Source organism: Carcharodon carcharias, chromosome 14, assembly GCF_017639515.1.
Source record: "Carcharodon carcharias isolate sCarCar2 chromosome 14, sCarCar2.pri, whole genome shotgun sequence".
NCBI lineage: Eukaryota > Metazoa > Chordata > Chondrichthyes > Lamniformes > Lamnidae > Carcharodon > Carcharodon carcharias.
The window spans coordinates 144975386-144999761 of record NC_054480.1 but is presented as its reverse complement, the minus strand read 5'-3'; the positions used below and the strand labels follow the sequence as shown (position 1 = coordinate 144999761).

The 24376-nt window shown below is 44.1% G+C and overlaps 1 protein-coding gene across 2 annotated transcripts in view; it reads left to right on the top strand.

The window, feature by feature from the left end:
- The first annotated feature begins 271 nt into the window (after positions 1 to 271).
- cactin overlaps positions 272 to 24376 on the top strand; it is a 32742-nt gene continuing 8637 nt past the window's right edge. For both annotated transcript variants that reach the window (XM_041204329.1, XM_041204328.1), the window contains exons 1-6: positions 272 to 901; positions 2783 to 2878; positions 12384 to 12529; positions 13979 to 14141; positions 19535 to 19649; positions 23940 to 24132. In XM_041204329.1, coding sequence (XP_041060263.1) covers positions 326 to 901; positions 2783 to 2878; positions 12384 to 12529; positions 13979 to 14141; positions 19535 to 19649; positions 23940 to 24132 — 1289 coding nt within the window. In that variant the 5' untranslated portion in view covers positions 272 to 325. The remainder of the gene's footprint in view (positions 902 to 2782; positions 2879 to 12383; positions 12530 to 13978; positions 14142 to 19534; positions 19650 to 23939; positions 24133 to 24376) is intronic.

The window sequence follows — 24376 nt, the reverse complement described above, 5'->3', positions numbered from 1 at the left end:
GTGTCGCACTTCCTGCGAGACCACCACCAGTAAAAGGCCCCCAGGGCTATAGGCGGCGTACAAACTGCCTGATCCATTTGTGACACAAATGGCATGGAAAGTTGACGATATATTTTTTTCTCTCTCTCTCTCTCTCTCTCACTTCGTCGGTTTCTTAATGTGATTTAAAATAAAAAATACGGGGGGCCGCACTATTCGTCGCTGGTGATTAATGGAGTTGTTGGTTTAATGAATCAGGCGGGTTGTGGTGGGAAATGAGCCGGCGGGTGAGGTAGGCCCCCCACCTCGGAGCGGGGCCTGTTGTGTTGTTGACGGTTGGAAGGCGATGAGCTCGAGGAGGAGCCGGAGCCGGGACCGGGACCGGGACCGGAGCCCGAGCCCGGAGCGCAGCGCCCGCAAGCGGAAGGAGAAGCGGCGCCGCAACCGCTCCAGGTCAGCTTCGCGGGACGGGGGATGGAGGAGGACGAGGACGAGGACGAGGAGCGGCAGCCGGGAGCGCAGCCCGGCCCGGGAGCGGCAGCAGCAGCAGCAGCGGCGGCCGCCGCCTCCGCCGCCGCGGTCAAAATCGCGCTCGCCCCCCGCCCGCTCCAGCAGCTCGTCCCGCTCCCCCGGCGGCTCCAGCCGCTCCTCCTCGTCCCGCTCGGGCAGCCCGAGCAGCGTCAGCCGCCTGCTGAGCCTGCAGGAGAAGCTGAAGCAGAAAGCCGAGAAGAAGCAGCAGCGGGAGCTGGCCAAGGCCATGGAGACCCCCGAGGAGAAGCGGGCCCGCCGCCTGGCCAGGAAAGAGGCCAAGGAGAGGAAGAAGAGGGAGAAGATGGGCTGGAGCGAGGAGTACATGGGCTACACGAACGCGGACAACCCCTTTGGCGATAACAACCTGCTGGGCACCTTTATCTGGCAAAAGGTCACCGTGAATTCTTGCAAACTCATTTGCTGTTGGGTGTATTGTTCTCAACTGTAGGGCAGGATTGCATTAAGGTTCACCCCACTCACTGATACTTGGGATGAGGAGAGGTTGCGCCTGCATCCGTTGGAGATTTTTTCTAAAGAATGTGAGGTGGTCCCATTGAAACGTGTCAGTTCCTGAGGGGACTTGACAGGACTGATGCTTTCCCCTTGTGGAGGGACTGGAACCAGGGGACACGGTTTAAAAATAAGACAGCGATGAGGATTCCACCCACCCCACTCCCCTACTTAGAGGGTCGCGAGCCTGTGGAACGCTCTTCCCCAGAGAGCGGTGACTATTTTTAAGGCTGGGTTAGATAGATTCTTGATTGACAAGGGAGCCGAGGGTTATGGGGTGGGAAGGAAAGGAGTTGAGGCCACAGTCCGATCAACCTTACCTTTTTGAATGGAACGAATGGTCTACTCCTGTTCTGAATTCATATGTTCGTAAGTAACTCTAGTGACCCGTAGTTGTGAGTTACCACTAATCCTCAAGCTGTTTTGCTCATCCTTTTAATAATGTTCGGGATCCATAGAAGGAAGGAGCTTGCATTTATTATATACTGCTTTGCACAGCTCGTGGGTGCTCACAAGTACTTTACATCCAATGAAGTACTTTGAATGGTAGTTCATTGTTGCAACGTAGGAAATAAGGCACTCAGGTTGCTGCACCAGATCCTACAAGCAACAGCATGACAATGAATAGATAACCTGTTGTATTGATGGTTGAGGGTGAAATATTGGTCAGGTCACCAGGAGGAATCCCCTGCTCCTCTTCGAAAAGTACCATGCGATCTTTTACTTCCAACTGCGAGGAGATGAGACCTCTGTTTAAAATCTCATCAGAAAGACACGATTGTTGAGAAATTGTTATGTGGAACTGTTGTTTTGCTTGGCTTTTGCCATAGGCCTTTATATTTTTACAGATTCCACACTGCTCTCTGTCAACCACAGATTTCTTCCTCCACATATTATATTTTTATACAGACAATTACCTATACTTGCTATACTCACAAATCAATGTACTCTGTTTCAATTAATTTTGTTTTGGTGTTGTTGGTTGAGGGATGAAGTTTACCCAGGGTAATTTCTCTTCTATGGGATTCTTCACACTCATCCGAAGATGCATCCTTGGTTTAGCGTTACCTTTGACACTGCAGTAATATCTGCATTGAAATGATTGTTAGTGATTCTGTGGCTAATGACTCTTCTGTGGTTCTCTTATACTAAAGTTCTCATCTTTGTGGTCAAATCCCTCAATAGCATTACCCCTCTCTGGCTCTAACTGTCTCCAACTGTACAATCTTTTGAGATCACTGCACTGCCTGAACTCTGACCTCATGTAAAACTCCTTCACCCTCTCATTGGCAGCCATGTCTTCAGCTGTCAGCATCCTAAGTCTGGAATTCCCTCCTTAAATCTCTCTGCCTCTCTACCTCACTCTCCTCTTTTAAGTTGTTCTTTAAACAAGTTGGTTAAATATAGGTTTTGTCTCCTGTCCTGATATCTCTTTGTGGCTCAGTGCCAATTTTTGTCTGATTATGCTTTTGTGAAACATTTTGAGATGTCTTACTAGTTAAAGGTGCAATATTAATGCTTTGATATAAACGTTAACACAGGAAATCTGTTTGTGCCTTTTATTTAAAAAATCTTTGAGAGTGAAATGCGTTGTAACAGATCCAAAGGAGCTTTGATTGAAAATAATGCTTCCTTTGATTTCTGTAATTGGCCAAAATTATTGTTATGATTTTTACAGATTTTTCTCTCTATCATGAGGTCAGGTTGTGTTCAGGAAATGTTACTGCTTTATTAAAAGAAGTTTTTATTTCTTGCATTATAGGCCCTGGAAAAGAAAGGAATTAGTCACCTTGCTGAAAAAGATTTAAAGGACAGAAACAAGCAAATTCAGGAGGACAACCGCTTGGAATTGCAAAAAGTATGGGTTAATATCGCTTAATTTCCCACAAACCTTCCATTGTTACTGTCCCTTTTGCTCGCAAAATGGCTGCAAATATGTGTTAAATATATTTTTTAATATATTCATTCACAGTATGTGAATTTCACTGGCTGGGCCAGCATTTATTGCCTGTTGCCATTTGCCCATGAGGTGGTGAGCTGCCTTCTTGAACCGCTGCAGTTCAGGTGGTGTAGTTACACATACAGTCCTGTTAGGAAGGGAGTTCCAGGATTTGACCCAGCGACAGTGAAGGAACGGTGATATATTTCCAAGTTGGGATGGTGAGATACTTGGAGTGGAACTTCCAGGTGGTGGTGTTCCCATCTATCTGCTGCCCTTGCCCTTTTAGAAGGCAGTGGTCGTGGGTTTGGAAGGTGCTTTTGAAGAAGCCTTGGTGAATTCCTGCAGTGCATCTTGTAGATGGTGCACACTGCTGCTACTGTGCGTCGGTGGTGGAGGGAGTGAATGTTTGCGGATGTGGTGTTAATCAAGTGGGCTACTTTGTCCTGGGAGGACTCAAGCTTTTTGGGTGTTGTGGGAGCTGCACTCATCCAGGCAAGTGGGGAGCATTCCATCACACTCTTGACTTGTGTCTTCTAGATGCAGTACAGGCTTTGGGGAGTCAGGAGGTGAGTTACTCATCGCAGGATTCCTAGCTTGTGACCTGTTCTTGTAGTCACAGTATTTATATGGCTAGTCCAGTTCAGTTTCTGGTCAACAGTAACCCCCAGGATGTTGATAATGGAGGATTCAGTGATGGTAATGCCACTGAATGTCAAGGGCCGATGATTAGATTCTCTCTTGTTGGAGATGGTCATTGCCTGGCAATTGTGTGGCATGAATGTTACTTGCCACTTGTCAGCCCAAACCTGGATATTATCCAGGTCTTGCTGCATTTGGACATGGACTGCTTCAGTATCTGAGGAGTTGTGAAAGGTGCTACACATCCTGCAATCATCAACGAATACCTTATGATAGGAGGAAGGTCATTGATGAAGCAGTTGAAATGGTTGGGTCAAGGACACTACCCTGAGGAACTCCTGCAGTGATGTCCTGGAGCTGAGATGCTCGACCTCCAACAACTAAAACCATCTTCCTTTGTGCTAGGTATGACTCCAACCAATGGAGTGTTTTCCACCTGATTCTAATTGACTCCAGTTTTGCTAGGACTCCTTGATTCCACACTCAACTGCGGCCTTGATGTCAAGGGCAGTCACTCTCACCTCACCTCGGGAGTTCAGCTCTTTTGTCCATGTTTGAACCAAGGCTGTAATGAGGTCAGGAGGTGAGTGGCCCTGGTGGAACGCAAACTGGGCGTAAGTGAGCAGGTTATTGCTGAGCAAGTGCTGTTTGACAGCACTGTGTATGACTCCTTCCATTACTTTACTAAGGATGGAGAGTAGACTGATGGGGCGGTAATTGGCCGGTTTGGATTTGTATTGCTTTTTGTGTACAGGACATACCTGGGCAATTTTCCACATAGCCGAGTAAATGCCAGTTTTGTAGCTGTACTGGAACAGCTTGGCTTGGGGTGTGGCAAGTTCTGGAGCACAAGTCTTCAGTACTGTTGTTGGAATATTGCCAGGACCCATAGCCTTTACAGTATCCTGTGCCTTCAGCCATTTCTTGATATTACATGGAGTGAATCGAATTGGCTGAAGACTGGCATCTGTGATGCTGGGGACCTCCGGAGGAAGCCAAGATGGATCATCCACTCAGCACTTCTGGCTGAAGATTGTAGCAAATGCTTCAGCCTTACCTTTTGCACTGATGTGCTGGGCTCCTCCATCATTGAGGGTGGGGATATTTGTGGAGGCTCTTCCTCCAGTGAGTTATTTACTTGTCCACCACCATTCGTGACTAGATGTGTCAGGACTGCAGAGCTTAGATCTGATCTGTTGGTTGTGGGCTTGCTTAGCTCTCTCTATCACTTGCTGCTTATGCTGGTTGGCACGCAGATAGTCCTGTGTTATAGCTGCACCAGGTTGACACCTCATTTTTAGGTATGTCTGGCATGCCCTCCTGCACTCTTCACTGAACCAGGCTTGATTCCCTGGCTTGATGGTAATGCTAGAGTGGGGGATATGCCGGCTCACAAGACTACAGGTTGTGTTCGGGTACAATTCTGCTGCTGCTGAGATCCACAGCACGTCATGGATGCCCAGTTGAGTTGCTAGATCTGTTCGAAATCTCTCCCATTTAGCACGGTGGTGGTGTCTCAAAACTTGATGGAGGGTACCCTCAATGTGAAGGCAGGACTTCGTCTCCACAATTACTATGTGGTGGTCACTCCTACCCATACTGTCATGGACAGGTACATCTGTGGCAGGCAGGTTGGTGAGGATGAGGTCAAATATGAACCAGATGGGTTTGTGCAACAATCGACAATAGTTCATTAGACTTTTAGACTTTTAATTCTGGATTTTTATTGAATTCAAATTCCACCACCTGCTGTAGTGGGATCTGAACCTGGGTCCCCAGAGCATTACCCTGAGTCTCTGGATTACCAGTCCAGTGACAGTATCACTACACCATTGCCTCCCCCCCCACATTTCTGAGCCATCTTCCTATAATGGCCTAAGTTAGTTGCAGTTAACTAATGAATGTCTAAGAGAGTTATATCGTTAAAATATTTTTTTAATTGAAAAGGAGGGTAGTTAATTGAATGTATAGTCCATAGGGGTTTTTTTTTTAAACAAACGCTTGATTTAGTTCTGTTACCTGTGAAGGGAACTTCACTTGCTGGAGACTGCTTAGTATGAGGTGAGTCAATGTTCCCCCTTAAATGATAGCTCTAAAGTTTGGTTCTATAGTTTAATATTAGTTAGAGGATAACACTTTATTAATTTCAGAGGAAATATTAAATTTAGAAGTCGTTCAGTTTGTTGGAGGTGACAGTAATGTGACCTGTGCTCAGCCCGTGTCCAAATGCAGCAAGACCTGGATAATATCCAGGTTTGGGCTGACAAGTGGCAAGTAATATTCATGCTACACAAGTGCCAAGCAATGACCATCTCCAGCAAGAGAGAATCCAACCATCACCCCTTGACATTCAGTGGCATTACCACTGTTGAATCCCCCACTATCAGCATCCTGGGGGTTATCATTGACCAGAAACTGAACTGGACTAGCCATATATATACTGTGTCTAAAAGAGCAGGTCAAAGGCTAGGAATCCTGTGACAAGTAACTCACTTCCTAACTCCCCAAAGCCTGTCCACCATCTACAAGGCACAAGACAGGAGTGTGATGGAAAACTCCCCACTTGCCTGGATGAGCGCAGCTCCAGCAACTCTCAAGAAGCTTGACACCATCCAGGCCAAAGCAGCCCATTTGATTGGCACCACATCCACAAAAATGCTCTCCCTCCATCACTGACGCAGTGTAGCAGCAGTGTGCACCATCTACCAGGAATTCACCAAGGCCCTTTAGACAAAACCTTCCAAACCTACCACCACTACAATCTAGAAAGACAAGGTCAGCAGATAGATGGGAACACCACCACCTGGAAGTTCCACTCCAAGGGTAGAATTTTCCCGTGTGTAAAATGATGTCGGGCGAATGCCCTGACATCATGGCGTGCTGTCGCGATATTTCAGTGGGTGGGCACGTGATGATCTCAGATGTGTGCCCGCCATTAACTAACAGACCACTTAAGGCCCTTGATGCACCAATTGATGGCAATTTTTTGGGGCTCTTGTGATCTTCAGGTCGTCGCACGGGCACAACGGGCAGGCGGGTAGGTCACATTTGTATAAACCTCATCCACGGGTGGGATAAGAGGGGTCAGTGGGGTCATGAATGTTATCAGTTAGATATTTAATTTAGAAAGTTACTGATACTTGCCTGTGTGAGCAGAAATACTTCAAAACTCATACCAGCTGCTTGGACAGGACTCTCAACCTTCAGGTCAGCGTTCTGCAATGAAGATCCTTTTTGGAGCCTGCAGGTTTCAGGAAGCCTTCCCTTAGCCTGGGAGTGGGAATTGTGCTCTCCACTGGAGGAATCTCCTCCTCAGAGCAAGGGAGGGCCAGAAGAGGAAGGGGTCCAGGAGTGTGCATTCAGGATCCAGGGGAGGCACAGGGCCAACAGGTAGTCCAAAGCGGAAGGGGCCACAGAAGATGCCACTATCCTGCTGCCAGGGTATACAGGCGGCGAAGCAGCTACCTCAGTATGCCTGAGGTGCAGTGCCGAAGGAGGCTCCATCTCTCAAGGGAGACGGTCAACTCTATTTGTCAGATGATTGGCTCTGAGATATCTGCTAAACTGGCACCCCATGCCAATGGCTCTAAAGGTCACAACTGCCCTCAACTTCTATGGCCCTGGCTCTTTCCAAGGCTCGGTGGGCGATCTTAGCGGTTTCTCCCAATCACCTGTCCACACTTGTGTCAAGCAGGTTACAGACGGTCTGTTCAGACGGGCATTGAACATCACTCACTACCGCTGGGACCAGGCAAGTCAGACACAGCGAGCCAGAGGCTTCACGGCCATTGCTGGCTTCCCCCGTGTCCAGGGTGCTATAGACTGTACATATGTGGCCATCAATGTGCCAGCAGGTGAGCCCAGTGTCTTCGTCAACAGGAAGGGCTTCCACTCCATGAACGTGCAGATAGTGTGTGGTCACAGGATGCTGATTTTACAAGTCTGTGCAAGGTACCCAGGCAGCTCCCACGACGCCTACATCCTCAGACACTCCCAGGTGCCGGGGCTCTTCAGTGCTCCAGCCCGGCTGGATGGATGGCTGCTTGGTGACAAGGGCTATCCCCTCAGAAGGTGGCTCATGACAACTGTCCGCCATTCAAGAACAGAAGCTGAGCAGCGGCACAATAGGAGCCACGGCTTCACAAGGGCTGTGGTGGAGAGAACCATTGGTCTTCTCAAGATGTGATTCCGATGCCTGGACCGCTCAGGGGGTGCACTCCAGTACCCCCCAGATCGTGTGTTGATCATAGTGGTTGCATGCTGCACTCTCCACAATCTTGCACTGGAAAAGGGCGATACTGTGGATGAACAAGATGTAGACGCAGTGTCTACGGCTGCACACGATGAGTCCAGCAGTGAGTCCGAGAATGAGCACGCACAGGGAAATGCTGAGGGGTTAGACGCTGACCCGGGCATACTCCAGGGAGGCAGGGACACCCAGGAGGCTTTAATCCACTGAACCTTCAGTTAGAACACCACAGTTGGACCTCCAACAAAAGCCTGTGCTGCAAGCTCCATTCTTGATACCTGAGTGTTAAATCTGCCTGGATAGGAACATTAACTCAGGCCCTTGTCAATAAAGCTCAATGTGACACAACTCACTCATGACATCATGGGTAACCATCCACCTACAGAGGAAAAGAGGCACCCTCAGCCATGGTCACATACCTAAACTTAACGACATAACAAAATGAACTTAAGGAAACAAAATGACAAACGTGTTAAACAGCACATCACCTAATCATGACCTCATTGCAAAAGCACCGGTGAGAAACGCGTGGTCTGCCTAAGATGCCTTAACTTTACACTTTTGGGTGCCACGTCTAGGTGCTGTCCCCTCGCTGGGAGTGGTATCTGAGACAGCCGGCTGACTGTGCTGTCCTGTTGGCCTCGATGACCTTGGCAGCCGTCCTCTGGCCCATGGAACCTGTGCTGGACCCGCCTGGGAGGGAGTGGCCAGTTCCACAACTGGCATCTCCCCAGTTGTCACAGACTCACCAGATGCAAAGGTTACTGGCAGAGGAGCTGCTGCCCTCATCCAGAGTGGCCTGAGAAGTGCCCGCAGAGACGCCAAGCAGCTGCCGCGCTGACATGAGGTTGCTTCAGACGTCCCAGCTCACTGTAGATGGATGGGCACTGAGCTGGGAAACTTGATGCCCAGACCATCTCCCACACTGGCACTGACAAGCTGAGGTCAATGCCGCTGTGAGGGCTTGCTGGTCCGAGCGCATCCCTAGGAAGCTCTGATGGGTCCCCTGGAGGAACCTCTCCATGAGAGTCACCACCCTCTCCATGAGGCTCATTGCATCAATGATGGTCCGCGTGGACTCCTCCACCATGGAGACCAAGCCATGCATAGCCTCATGTATCTCTGCCAGATCCTCCCGCACACCCTGCTGGACTTCCAGCATTTGCTGCCTCATGGATGACTCCAGAGGGACATCATCAGCCACCGACTGAGCATATGCCTGGTCCCCTGCAGCCCTCCCACTGCTGGTGCCATGGACACTCTCTGTCTCTGCTAGTTCCTCCAACGACTGTGAAGTTCCCTCACTGCTGTGCCCCGGGACACTAGTCGATGTTCGAATTCCCACCAAGGTGTTAGTATCTGCGCTGGTGCCTGCCTGGCAGAGATGGTGTGATGCTGGTGGTTCAGAGACGTCAGGGCCCTCAGGTGTGAGGGGAAGCCTCTTCCTGGCCCTGATTTGCTGCTGCTGAAAGGATGAACAAGGACATTGGATCAGTTAATGTGGAGACAATGTCAATGTGCAGCCCTGTCCCCCGGATCATTATGCGCTCATCCTTCCATAAGCAATGGTCAAGCCATGTTGCAAACTTCAATCACTGAACATTCAGCACTGTCATGGCTGCTGGGAGAACAATGGTGACCTCACTGTTGGGCACACATACCTGCCCGTGGCACCCCAGCCTCACCGACACCAGTGGACCTGGGCACATGGCTCCTCTCCAGATTGAGGGCCTCCTGCTTGAGCCTGGTAATGATGGCCAACTGGGCTGACCCTCTGCCAGTCCTCAACCACTCGGCGGCATTATGTGCATTCTTCTCCTGAAAAAGGGAAAAGATCATTGATTAGTGCAAATTGTACCTGGAATCTCTTCGCTGCCATCCCACCCCAACCAGAGTGGGACATTGCAGGGCTCCAGTGTCTCCTCACCCCACTGCTGCCCAACACTCACACAAAGATGCTCGGCCTGTTCCCCCCCGCCCCCACTTGGCCAAATGCAGCCTACATCACATTTGGCACCATATGGTCCAACCTTACAAAGCAAAGAGGCACAAGCACATGGAAAGCAAAGGGCAGCAGATGGATAGATGGATCAGTGCCAATGCCACCTTGAACCTCCCCTTCCAGCATGTCAGCACCCTGACTATGACATGTCCTGGAGTTCCAGCTCTGCGCCTCAGTGCAGCTCCTCCAGGTTGCCCCCAAACCAGTCATGTGGGTGTCGCTGTACCACATGCTGCGGGGGCAGAACCCATCTCTTCACCACCCTCTCAGGGTGACCTCAGCATGGACAATATCTGCTGGCCCACCCAGCGAAGGACACAGGCCATCGATGATTCAACGCAGTCACTACACTCAGAGTTGGGGCAGGGGCAGCCAGGGGGGGAAAGCCGACCTGCTGGGTTAAGTGACCAGTGCCAACATGGTCCTCACTGTTCCTGTGCACAACAGGTCGTTGAAGCGCTTGTGACGCGGGATCCAGGTGCGCCGCACCACATTGCGGGAGCTCACCACCTCCACCACCACCTCCTCCCAGGCACGTTTCATCATGTGGGGGAGGGGGGGTGGGAAGCGGCCTCCTCCTCCTCCCGTCCCTGGGAACAAGGATCTCACACCGTGGAGGGCAGCAAGGCCACCGCCTGAGAAACGAGGGGCACGGTGCCCCCCCACCCCCCTGCCCTACCCTACCCTCCTGCCTGGCCTGCTCAGCAGCATTGCTCTGGGGAGCACCTCCACTGGCCATGATTCGCAGCCTTTGTAAGGCTGCTGGAGCATTTTTAAACAGGCCGCCCGAGTCGCCATTGGACCCAGCGGTCACAGAGTCCCGCCGCTGCCCGCTCACTCCCGCTGTCCTCGGGAGCCACGTTTCACGCTGGGCGGGCCTTAATTGACCCGCCCGTGTAAAATGGCATCGCGGGCGGCGATCGGGTCTGCACCCGCCCAACAGGCAGAAAATTCTGCCCCAAGCCTCTCACCATCCTGACATGGAAATATATCGCCGTTCCTTCACTGTCGCTGGATCAAAATCCTGGAACTCCCTCCCTAACAGCACTGTGGGTGTACCTACGCCACATGGACTGCAGCAGTTCAAGAAGGCAGCTCACCCCCACCACCTCGAGGGCAAATAGGGGTGGGCAATAAATGCTGGCTCAGCCAGCGATGCCCATATCCCCTAAAATTAATAAATTAAAATCTAGTTAATGTGATACTAGTACTTTCCTAGCAGGAGTACAGGACTCGAATGCTGCAGGTATGCAGTCAGGTGTAGTTAACAATAGCTTTTGATGGCCATAAACTCAGTTCTATATATATTTGTGTATTTTTAAATAACCAAAAACTTTGGTTAGTTTATTACTTAAGCCACAATTTTCATTGATGGCCATTTCCAGGGAATTAAGTTTTAATTACAGTCAACACACTTCTTGACTTTTTTTTGCTGCATTCTCTTTTATTTGGTCCAAATGAGTTGAAAACATTTGAAGCTTGTTTAATCACCATCTATGTCAGATAATCTGTGGACGCCTTTTTCTGCTTAATTAGTTATGAACTTCTTGAGAAAAATAAAATTTAGTGTTTGTGCAATTGGTAAATCTTGTAAATTTGTGTTAGATGTGGCTCAGTTGGTAGCATTCTCGCCTCTGAACCACAAGATCCTGGGTTCAAGCCCCAATCCAGGGATTGAGCATACGCAAACCAAGGCTGACTCTTCAGCGCAGTACTGAGGGAGCATTGCACTGTTGGAGGTGCAGCCTTTTGTCTGAGATGTTGAACCGGGACCACATCTGCCTGTTCAGGTGGATGTAAAAGATCCCATGGTGTTATTTTGAAAAATCGGGGAGTTGTCCCTGGTGTCCTGGCTAGTATCTATCCCTCAATCAAAAAACAGTTTATCTGGTCGTTATCACATTATTAACCTCATTCATAATAAAAAACACGTTGGCGGAATATGAATGTTAGTCTGTGATCCCAACACAATCAAAGCAGAAGGACTGATCACTGAACTAATCCGAGATCTGTTTGGCGTAAATCTTGTTTGCGAACATGAGCCCTAGTTATAGGGTAGAAATGAAATTATCATCTTTCTAGTTTCACATGTAGATCCAATGTCAGAAAAATAGGTTTATTAATAAATCCAAGTTTTCTCAGTAATATTTATTGATCTAGAAACTGCTGACTTTTTCAAAAAAATTAAGCTTGTTGACAAATTGCTATCAACTTTGTAGAAACCGTTCCAGTGAAAGATAACAGTAAATGGAAGCTCAGACTGATGCATGGAGCATGTTTAAGCTTTTACTAATGAAATTAAAACTGGCAAACTGCTTTGCTGTGAACGAATAACAATTCAAGAAAGTTTCCATGAATGAATTAAAGCAATTAACAAATTTGAGGTAATTTGTGAGCCATAATTGGGATCAGTAATTTTACTTGCCCTCGTTTGTGCAACAAAACTGTTTGATGTGGCCGGTGAAAGTTGTCTAGTGTGCTTTTTGGTGTTCAAGTTAATTTAAGTAGAGTTTTTACTCGTGTGGCTGTAGGTTAAACAGCTACGTCTTGAACGAGAGCGAGAAAAGGCCCTGCGGGAGCAAGAATTGGAGATGTTACAGCGGGAGAAGGAAGCAGAACACTTCAAGACCTGGGCAGAACAAGAGGATTATTTCCATTTACAGCAAGCTAAACTGAGGTAAACATGAATTTTTTTTTTTTTGCAGGGTGCAAGGAGACACACTTTTCAATATTCTCTTTGTTGAAAAGAATTCAGTTATATCTCTGTTTGAATATATTTGTTCACTACTGGGCTGTATTTCTGGAGGGGAGAGTGTAACCTGTAATTTAAATTTTATAACTAGCAGATCTTCAGTGACATTGCTCCTGGTAAGTTGGAGGCATGCTGTTTTATTACAATGAGGTTCTATTCACAAAGTTAGAGGAAGTAATGCTTATAGACAGCTTTGATGCTGAATCATTCAGAACAATGGCTAAGTGGTGTTTTGGTGAAAAATTCTAAACGTTTACTAATTGGTGATTGTTTAGCTTGTTTATTGTAATAATCAGTTCTGATGCTCAGTTGATAACTTTGCTATTTGACCTGCAGCTGAGTCATACAGACCTGAAGAATGCAATTTAAAAACAGAAAATGCTGGAAATACTCAGCAGGTCAGACAGCTTTTGTGGAGAGCAAAACAGGGTTAACGTTTCAGGTCAATGACATTTCATCAGAATTAAGTTCTGATGGAAAGTCATCAACTTGAAAAGTTAACTCTGTTTCTCTCTCCACAAGTGCTGCCTGACCTGCTGAGTATTTCCAGCATTTTCTGTTTTTATTTCAGATTTCCAGCATCTGCAATATTTTGCTTTTGCTGCAGTGTTCAATCCTTATCGAGTGAACTTAGAGAAGTGGTGGGACAGTATGATTGTTCTTGAGATAAAAAGAAAATGAGCCGAGGTTGTGCTCCTAATAGAGCCATGTGATATCTGCTGGCAAGCATGCATGCACACCAGCCATAAGCCTCTTGGTGAACTCAGATGGGATTTACTTTTTTTTGTCAACATGGGTCATAGTAAGCAAAACAAAAATACCTGGAAAAACTCAACAGGTCTGACAGCATCTGCGGAGAGGAGCAGAGTTAACATTTCGAGTCCAAATGACTTCATCAGAACAGAGTCCGAATGACTCTTCATCAAGAGTCATTCGGACTCAAAACGTTAACTGTATTCCTCTCCGCAGATGCTGACAGACCTGCTGAGTTTTTCCAGGTATTTTTGTTTTTGTTTTGGATTTCCAGCATCCGCAGTTTTTTGCTTTTATCTTAGTGGGTCATAGTAAGGATGTTCAACTGAAATTCAAAACTCATTTAAGCATTTATGCTGTATATGTTGCAAGTGTTACTTTGGTTTGTTTATGTAGAGCATGAAATGGAGTCTTCTGAGGCTCGGAAAGTAAAAATTATTTGTGTGATTTGTGCTTTGCTTCCATAATTTGTTAGCTAGCTTCAACAATAATCGTATTCAATTTTACCCTGTGTACTATATGGGCAAACAAAATTTATGAGTATGGCCTTACCTTATGTTGACATGTGAAGGGGTCTGTTAGCTTGAAGATGGCTTTCTATTCATTCTTTCTCTGTTTTAGATCAAAAATCCGCATCTTGGGAGGCAGAGCCAAGCCGATTGACCTTCTTGCTAAATACATCAGTGCAGAGGATGATGATCTAGCTGTAGAAATGCATGAACCTTACACATTTCTAAATGGGCTGACAGCATCAGACTTGGAAGATCTTCTTGAAGATATCAGAGTACGTACAATGTTGTGCCCTCTTCCTCAGTGATGCCTTGAAATTTGGCTATTGGAGATTCACATTCACCAGGTCTCTCCCTTAGTTTGCTCAGTTGTATCAAACTGCAAGAGGTTCACCACCACCATTTTCTCGGGGCAACTAGGAATAGGCAATAAATGCTGGCCTTACCAGTGACGTATATATTCCCTTGAGAGTAATTTTTATTTAAAAAAAAAACCTTAGTTTCATGCTATTTCTGTTTTATAGAAGCACTTGATTTTGACACTGGGGAGTATTCCAACAGTGACATGCTTCTCTGAGCACCAAAAGCAAAGGGGGTTTCTTGCAGTAGATTCCAATTATAGCTATCATAATGTAGTAATAGTAGTGATAGCAATGAATTACATACAACAACTGCTTTATAACTACACCTTAGCACGCACTCCACTTCATTCGAAGTTTTATTGCTTGGGGTAATGTTCAAATTTTGTGATATTACTAAGTAAGCAATTTTAATGAAATGTGGGCAGGTTTGAACCATATCGATTTGAATTAACATAATTCAATATTTCTTAGTTTGAATTAAGGTTAGATTGTAATTGTCTCAGCATTGACAGTCCTCCAGCCCAATGTAGAAGTTGGGAGATGGCTTTTATTTGTTGCTTCAGCTTTAGACCTGATGAGCTCCAGCACTGGCAAGTAATCAAGATTAAAATATTTACTTGTAATTGAGGGGCAAGACAGTTTCAAGATTTGACTGAGGCTATTTCACATTCCTTGTAAATTTCCAATTTGTTTCCTGTTAAATAAGTAATTGATCCTCAGACCTTTTAAAAATGTACTTTGTGGTACTGCCACTAGATGTCAGTGCTGCACTAATTTTCACAAAATATAGATAAAAGCAAAAAACTTTTGCTGGAAATCCAAAACAAAAATAAAAATACCTGGAAAAACTCAGCAGGTCTGACAGCATCTGCAGAGAGGAACACAGTTAACGTTTCGAGTCTGTCTGACTTTTCAACAAAAATGTAAAAGTCATACAGGCTCAAAACGTTAACTGTGTTCCTCCCCGCAGATGCTGTCAGAGCTGCTGAGCTTTTCCAGGTATTTTTGTTTTTGTTTCACAAAACATATATGTCCAGAGCACATTACAAACTGAGGAAAAGATGGGATTAAATTTGTGAGAAAGTGAATCTATAGATAGTTTAAAAGATTTTTTAGGAGACTTTTGAAGGCATGGAGGGAGAGAATTCTAGAAAGGAGAGAGGGAGTAATGGCTGTTTGCAAGTATAACAAGATTTCTTGAAGCTCAGTGTGGCTTTATTACCAAAGATGTTTCAGATCCCTCTCACCCTCCCCAGTGACGAATTACTTTGAACAGGTTGAATCATTTAAAATTGGTCCAAAAAAAATTGAAACCTGCTATTGTTATGTCAGCCTGAGAAGGGATCAAAACATGGGGAGAGAGGAAGACTTTTTTTGGTTTAGAACAAAGGAATTAACAGAGGCAAATCCATGGCACTATAGGAGACTTACAGCACAAGGCTCCCAAGAAGGGGTAGGAGTTCAGTTTGTATAGGGGAGCCAATAGTTTCTGCAATTGCAGGTGAGTCACGAGCGGTGTATTTCCCACCTGGTGCTCAGACAAAGGGCACCACTGAACAGGTACAAATCATTCTGAGAGGAGAAGGGAAACAGCCAGACGTTATGGTCTGTGTTGGAGCCAATGACAAAAATGGGAAAAGGGTTTTCAGGAGCTAGGAAGAAGATTAAAGAACAGGACCTCAAAAGTAGTAATCTCTGGATTATTATTACATCTGCAAGGTGCAAGTGAGTACGGAAACAGGAAGGTGAGGCAGGTGAATGGGTAGCTGGGGAAGTGGTGCAGGAGGGAGGATTTCAGATTCCTATAACATTGGGACCAGATCTGAGCCAGGAGGGTCTTGCACAAGCTGGACGCAGTGCACCTGAACAGGGCTGGGACCAATGTTCTCATGAGGAGGTTAACCAGTGCTATGTAGGGAGATTTTAAACTACTTTGGCTGTGGTAGAATAGGGGAACATCAGGACTTGGCAGCAGAGATGAGAGATAAGATACTTAGAAATCTCTGAGGGATGAACAGAATAAAGAATAGTGCAGAAAAGGCAAAAGTTATGTGGATGGAGGAAGAAAGCAAAACTGACTGGTATGAAGTGTTAGAAATAGGGTTGAAGCGCTACAGGCACAAGTTGCCACATAGAGTTATGATATACTGGCTATAGAGACATGGCTTAAACACGGGCAGGAATGGGAATTAACCTTTCCTAGCTACAATGTATTCAGGAAGGATAGGGAAAGATAAAGCAAGATGGGGAGGCGGTAGTGATCAAGGATAATATTTTTCTACAGAGGGATGATACCTAGAGGGATTCAAAGACTGAACCTATTTGGTTAAGAAATAGAAAAGGAGCTGTTACATTGCTGGCTATTTACTATCGACCCCCAAATAGTGAGAAGATGCTAGAGGAGAAAATCCTGTAGAAAAATTGTCAGAAATATTTAAAAATAAAAGCAGCAATAGTAAGGACTTCAACATAATATAGACTGGTGGGGAAAATCCGTGTAAAGGATAAGGAGGGTGAAAAATTCCTAAAATGTATACAGGAGAATGTTCTCAATCAGTATGTTTCTAGCCCAATGAGGAAGGAGGCAGTGCTGGTTCTAACCCTAGGAAAAGAAGAAAGGAAAATGTAATGTGTTTCAAGGAGGGAACATCTGGGTAATAGCGATCATCATATAATTTGGTTTAAAGTAGTTACGGAAAGGGGCAAAGAAAAATCAATGGTGAAACTACTCAACTGGAAGAGAGCCAATTTTATTGATTTAAGAAGGAATTTAATACCAAAGTACTGGAAATAATGATTTGCCAAAGGAATAGTAAATGAGCAAAAACGTGCCTTCAAGTGGAGGATTAGATACAAACCAAAAATATTCATGTAAGGAGGAAAGATAGGGCATCGAAAATCTAGAGTTCCCTGGATGACAGAGGAAATAGAAGTTAAAATAAAATTGAAAAGGAAATTTATACTGAAATCGTGAGCAGAATGCAGTAGAAAACCAAGCAGAATACAGAGTGTGCCGGGAAAACTGGAAAAGGATACGAGATGGGAAAGAAAGAGTATAAGAAAGTATCAATGGTAACATAAAAGGGAAACCAAAAATATTTTATAAACACATTAAAAAGTAAATGGATAGTTTATGATTAATTATGATTAACATCTCATGAAATAAAAAAAAGAGTCAGTAACCAGAGGTTGCAGATTTAAAATACTTGGTAAAAGAACTGGAAGAGAAAGCGTTCCATACAGGAATCGTGGAGCTGATTAGGGGCTTAAAAGAGAATCTTCTCGTGGAGGCAGAGGGCACCTGAACTACTGAATGAGTATTTTGCACTTGTCTTAACAAAAGAAGAGCATAAAGTTAATGTTGGAGTAAAGGAGGAGAGAATAATACATTACATAAGATAGAAAGGAGGTGCTAAATAAGTTGGCACCACTCAAAGTTAAAGTGATTCACTTTGAGAGGAACATTATGAAGAAGCAGTCTAATCTAAATAGTATTATTCTGAGTGGGAACAAGAGAAGAGCAGTCTGGGGTGTATATGAATGTGGTTGGGCAAGTTGATAAGGCAGTTAAAGCATTTGGGTTATTTGGTTTTGTAGACAGGGACATTGAATATAAAAGTAAGGAAGCCATGCTAAACCTATAGATCCCTGGTTAGTCTCAGGTGAAGTATTGTATACAATTCTGAGTGTTACTCTTCAGGATGGCTGTCAAGGCCTGAGCAATGGTACAGAGGAGGGTTATTAAGAACATTATATGTAGAGATTTGAGAAGTTGGTATTGTTCTACCCACGGTGAAGATGGTTAAAGTGAGACAGTGGAGGTATTCAAAATTATGAGGGGTTTTGATAGAGCAAGTAGAGGGAAACTTTCTTCTAGCATATGAAAATGGGGAAATGGTGGTAATGTCATTGGATTAGTAATCCAGAGACCCAGGCTAATTCCCTGGGGACACAAGTTCAAATCCTACCACAGCAGCTGGTGGAATTTAAATTCAATTAATGAATCTGGATTTGAAATCTAGTCTCAGTAATGGTGGCAAGGAATCTATCATTGCTGTAAAAATCCCCCTGGTTCACTAATGTCCCTGAGGGAAGGAAATCTGCCACACTTGTGTGATCTGACCTACATGTGACTCCAGATCCACAGTAATTTGGTTGACTCTTAACTGCTGAGCAAGCAGTTTAAGAGCAATTAGGGATGGGCAACAAATATTGGCCTTGCCAGTGCTGCCCACATCTCATGAAATAAAAAATTGAGTCAGTAACCAGAGGTCGCAGATTTAAAATACTTGGTAAAAGGAACTGGAAGAGAAAGCGTTCCACACACAGGATTACATTGATCTGGAACAAAATACCTAAAAGAATGGTGGAAGCAGATTCCATGGGAACTTTTAGAAAGCAGTTGGATGTTTATTTAAGAGAAATAATTTACATGGTTACAGAGGAAAAGCTGGGATGTGCCCTATCATTGATGATCATGGCTTCTCTTCTCCCTCTTCCTTTGAGATCCCTCCCCATCCTTAAAATCTACCTCTCTCACCAAGTTTTTATATGTTACAAGTTACATTAAGGCAAGTTGTTACTCTTGATGCTGGAGTTGGTATGATATTGTGTTCATGCACAGCCCACAATTAAAGTTTGTTGAATGATAATGACAAAAGCTTAATTTAATGGAGATTTGCACCATATGATTTTTATATAATGAGGTCAATCCAGCAGTGAATATGCACTATAGTCAATGTCCCAACTGAGATGTAAATTATGCCTCACATGCCTTCCTAATGCACCATGTTCACACTGTATTAGAGCCAAATTGGGCTCTCCTATTGGGCTGTAAATTATTCAATGATTCATTCAACTGTATAAATTAGGAAAATCCAGGCTCTGCCCCTGCATTGTGCTAAGGTTAGAAGAAAGTTTTTGGTGAGAAGATTGACCAGAATTCAATTTTTGATCGTTGTCTGACAATTCCTGTTGGAAATGAAAGTGTGTGAGCATTTAATGAGGGAATGTTTCTGTTCAGTTGTGAGGTGTGCAGTGGCTGGCTCACTTTTAACATTCACCACCAAGGCTCACGCATTAATAATGTCTGTATCCCTTTGCGGTTTGATCGCCATGAAATAGAAATTAGGCTTTCCAATGTGTGTTAAAATGTTTTGAACATTTTGTACCAATAAATCTCAAGGGACAAAGCTCCGATAATTAGACTGTTCTATGATTTAGAAATATTAACATTATGCATGGTCCAGCCATGAGTAAGTTGAAGATCCTAGTGGGGCTGACTGACTTTTTTTCTTTTTCCTAAGGTTTACATGGAGTTGGAGCAAGGGAAAAATGCTGACTTTTGGAGAGATATGACTACCATTACTGAGGACGAAATCAGTAACCTGAAAAAGCTGGAAGCTTCAGGAAAGGGGCCAGGTAATGGGAAAGTAATACAGTATATGCAGAGGACAGACAACTCTTAATTTGTTTAGCAGGAGTATTTTTTATTAACCATTTCTGCTGAAGCACTTGCAACACTAAAACTCATGTGATGACAGAGCTACTCAGACAAGATTGTTTTTCTTTACGTTCAGGCGAAATCTTTTTCCTCTTCTTTCTCATTCTTTCTAATTATTAAAACTTTGCTATTGATATTTATCTCAAACTTTGTTCTATTTTTAATTTTCCTTAAATGGATCTTTTATTTGCTTGTTTGCTCTCTACTGTAAGTCCCACCGCTCAATTTGGAATCCAAGTGGAAAAAAATGGCCCCAGTTGGCTGAAAACTGTCTCCAATTGCATGATGTCCAGCTTCAAATGTTGACTCTAAAACCACTTGAAACCTTGAGCAAGTAACACGTTTATTGAAGAAATAAATTAGAAGTTGTGCACAAGACAAGTTACTTCATCTAGGATGATGACTGATTCGGTCATGTCTGATGAGGCAATTCATCTACATTATAGGATTGCTGTTAAACAGTTTCTGTAATAAAGCAAAATACAATTTCTTCTCCCAAAATGAAAATCTATTTTATTTTAAAGAAATAAGCCTGTCACTCCTGTGTAGTTCAGTCTGTTAGCTAAAATCTCAGCTTCTGTGAACTTATTTGTCCATCTGCAAAACCTAAATCCCAAGTAGCTTTGTCTTCCTTGACTTTGCATTGTTACTTTATAAAAGTTTGTACTGATTTTTCTATTAATGACTATTTCCTCTCCACCTCATGGACTAAGTATATTTTGAATTTTAAGTCTGTCACTTTCCTCCAGTTTGGATCTGGGTACTCATGTTGCAGACTCTTTCTTCGATATGTATGAACTGCTTGCCCCTTGGCCTCCGGCTTTTTGCTCTGCCCAACCTTCTATCTCACCTAGGTTCATACAGCAGCCATATGACAAGCTCCTTGTTCAATCTGCCTCCCCGCACCAACCTAAATCTCATCTCCTATCTGAAGCTCTTGATACATTTACTCTGTTTTATGATTCTGAACCCCCCTATCTCTTTTACATTCATGCTTGCAGAGAAACAGTGCCCCCCCCCCCCCCCCCCCCAAACTCCTGAATGTTTGGAAATAAAGAAAGGAAAAGCCTAAGATACTTGAGTCAAATGACAAAATAAAACCTCGGATGAGACTGCTTGTGACCTGGACACCAAATAATGGATGGGGAGAGTAGGTGGCAAAGCACCATGTGAGGAGCTGGTTGCAGCAAGAACACTCAGTGATCAAGAAACACTGTTTCTCAGGCTAGAGTCAAATGTGTGAACTTGCAGCAAATTGATGCTAGGAGCAGATTGGCCAAGGGGGAGCCAAAGTTAGGGTGACTGGGTCAGGATTGCAGTCAGTACCTGTTCTTTTTTGTTTCTCCAGAGGTCATGTTCATACTCTTGTCTGTTCATTTGTCTTTACATTAGTGCTTTCCATTTAGAATCAAATGGCAGAAACTATGTGCAGTAGCCACAAATACACTATGAATACCGCATGGCTACAAAGAGAAAGAGCCTGAACAAAACTGTGAAGAGTGACTGCAAGGAATAAATATTAAAGCTTGGGTATCAGAGAGATTCAAACAAAGAGAGGCTACTTATAACCCTCCAGTGCTATTCAATGTTCACAGGATGAAAGGCTTTGTTGTGGCTGGACTAAAGCCCATACCCAGTTTGTTTTTATAAGAGACTTGGGAATGTATATTTTTGTAATAATATAGACAAAGACTGTAGTTCTGTGTTTATATGCCAAGGATGAATTCTTGGATACAGAGTCAAACACTGTTAATATTTTCACAGCTAACACACCAGAACAAATGGCGATGCTTTGCAGAGATTTAGGGAGCTCAGCCTTTCCCCTCTATTTCTCTCCCTGTTTCTATCTCTATCTCACTTACTCTCTCCCTCTTCCTTCTGTTTCTTCTAATTAATAACTATGATTTCACCCTATCTAATTGTACTAATCTGTAGACATCTGTAATCTATAACCTTTAAGTTACTTTCAGTAGCAGTCAAGGTCAATGTGTATTAAGATGTTCCAGACTGTCTAAACATTTATCTTTCTGTTCTGATTTCCACAGCTCCAAGATTGACAGGCATTTAGGGTTAGCAATTCCTAGAATGTAATATGGTTAGTTACAGATACTTGAACTCTAAAGATGCGCAGTGTGTAATCTGGCTCAGGATAAGCTGCTCAAAATCTCTGGACAAAACTTGCACTGTTAAACAAATGCAGAATTCCAGATTTAGGTTTTCGGCTGTAGAGTTAATATAAAAATGGAACCTAATACGAATGTATTTGTTTCCTATCTCTTGATCTTGATCTCTACTGCAATGTGCTGACTGTGAAAGATGCAGTAAATAGTACAGCTCATCCTCAGAATTTGGCAGGGGGAGACATAATGCAAGGCACTGCAAGTCTCAGGCAGCAGGTCTGAGTTCTTGGACATGGCCCCTAGCAATGTTGAGAAGGTTTTAATAATAGCCTAACAGAACCCCCTTCAATAGGAGCTGGATGGCTAGAACCATGCAAAATTCGTGTCTCAGCTGAGGAATGTTTTGAGCCATCATTTCAACTGCAGCCCCCTGAAGCTGACTTTTGTTCCAAAGCACTGTCTTCCAAAGACAAGTCAGAAGAGTTTAAAGCCTGTTCAGACTTTTGGAAACTATGATTGGTCAAGTGCTTTGAACAGGACAGTTTGTCCCTGCTTGCCTCTACCTGGTTACAGTGCTCACTTTGGACTCACTGAAGGTTGGATGTAATCTTTCTTCATTCCTTGTCTTTCAAATAAAGCTAAGATATGTATATTAAGTTTATAAAAACATGAGAGGCATATGGAGAGTACATATTAAGGGAGAGATTTGCAGAAAGAAAAAGGATTGAAAAATAAAACTTGTAATAAATTATAGGTTAATACAATAAATTGAGAGAGGAGACATGCTTAAAAATTTGAAGAAAAAGCTAAAGGACTAGATAGAAGCAGGCGTACGGTTATTTGGAGTGGACAGGTGCTTGTTTTTTTGTCTGTGAGCAGCCACAGTTCACATTAACTAATCACAATGGTTACAGCACAGAAGGAGACCATTCAATTCAGCCTGTCATATCTGTACCAGCTCTCTGTAAGGGCCACTCCCACTCTCCTGGCTTTTTCTTGTGGCCCAGAAAATTGTTTCTCTTCAGATAATTTTCCAATTCCCTTTTGAAAGCCACAATAGAATCTACCTCCACCACTTTCTCGGGCAGTGAATTTCAGATCCTAAACACTCATTGCATTTAAAAAAAAGCTTGTCCTCGTGTCACTGTAGCTTCTTTTGCCAATCACCTTAAATTGGTGTCTTTTGCATCTGGGCTCTTCCCCAGTGTCAGTGCTACTCTGTCCATACTGCTCCTGATTTTGAACACTTCCATTGAATCCTCTGTTAATTTTCTGTTACTCGCGCACACTTAACTGCTAATAGGGTGGTAAGCAACAGATATAACAATTTTATGAATCTGCATACAATAGTGTCACTGTTTAGAGTGTTCCATTGGGGTTGTCACTGATCAAATCACATCCTGCTCTTTAAATGGCCTCATGGGCCTTGCAAGATGTGATGCCATGTGAAAACCATCCTAGTCTTATACAATGTAATCTCTCTTTATCTACTATAATGGTCAGGTGGATATTAAAAATGAACAGATAATTGAGTCCCCAAATTTGGTCCTGCACCTGTGATACAGGAACACCTTCAGCACAGGATAGAAAACAAATAGTACAGAAACAAAAGCATTAGTTTTGACATGTCATGCAAGGCATCTTGATGTGAAAACTCCTGATGGATGATCACAGTTCCACACTGAGTAAGCACCTATTTAGAAATTTTGATAGTACTGTGCAGATATGTTCCTTGCTCTAGAATTAGCCATAAGCAATTTTTTTCAAAGCATAGTGACTGTCAGAATAGTATTCTTTCTTAAGATAAAAACAAAAAAACTGCGGATGCTGGAAATCCAAAACAAAAACAGAATTACCTGGAAAATCTCAGCAGGTCTGGCAGCATCGGCGGAGAAGAAAAGAGTTGACGTTTCGAGTCCTCATGACCCTTCGACAGAACTCAACTCACTTCTGTCGAAGGGTCACGAGGATTCGAAACGTCAACTCTTTTCTTCTCCGCCGATGCTGCCAGACCTGCTGAGTTTTTCCAGGTAATTCTGTTTTTGTTTTAGTATTCTTTCTCTTCATTTTAAAAAAATTCTTCTCCAGGCGAGAGACGAGAGGGAATCAACACTTCAGTGAGCACTGATGTCCAGTCTGTATTTAAAGGGAAAACCTACAACCAACTTCAAGCACTGTACCAGAACATCGAGGCAAAAATCAAAACTGGTGGTTCAAATTTGGACATTGGCTACTGGGAATCTTTATTGCAGCAGCTCAAGGCATATATGGCCAGAGCCAGGTAGGACTGAGCACAAGGTGTAGAGAGCAATAAAAAGAAATTCATTATGAGCAATGCTTACATGGGTAATTTTTTTTGTTGTACATGGTGGGACTGAGCCCATATTGCTGTGCAATCACACCCGTGCAGTTTAGAGGAAACATTGATTATGGGTGTGAAACTTTTCCATTGGTTCATTCAGATGTGCTTTTCCGTGGTTGTAATGGAGCTCTGTGCATTTGGAGTATTTTTGTAATTGGCTGCT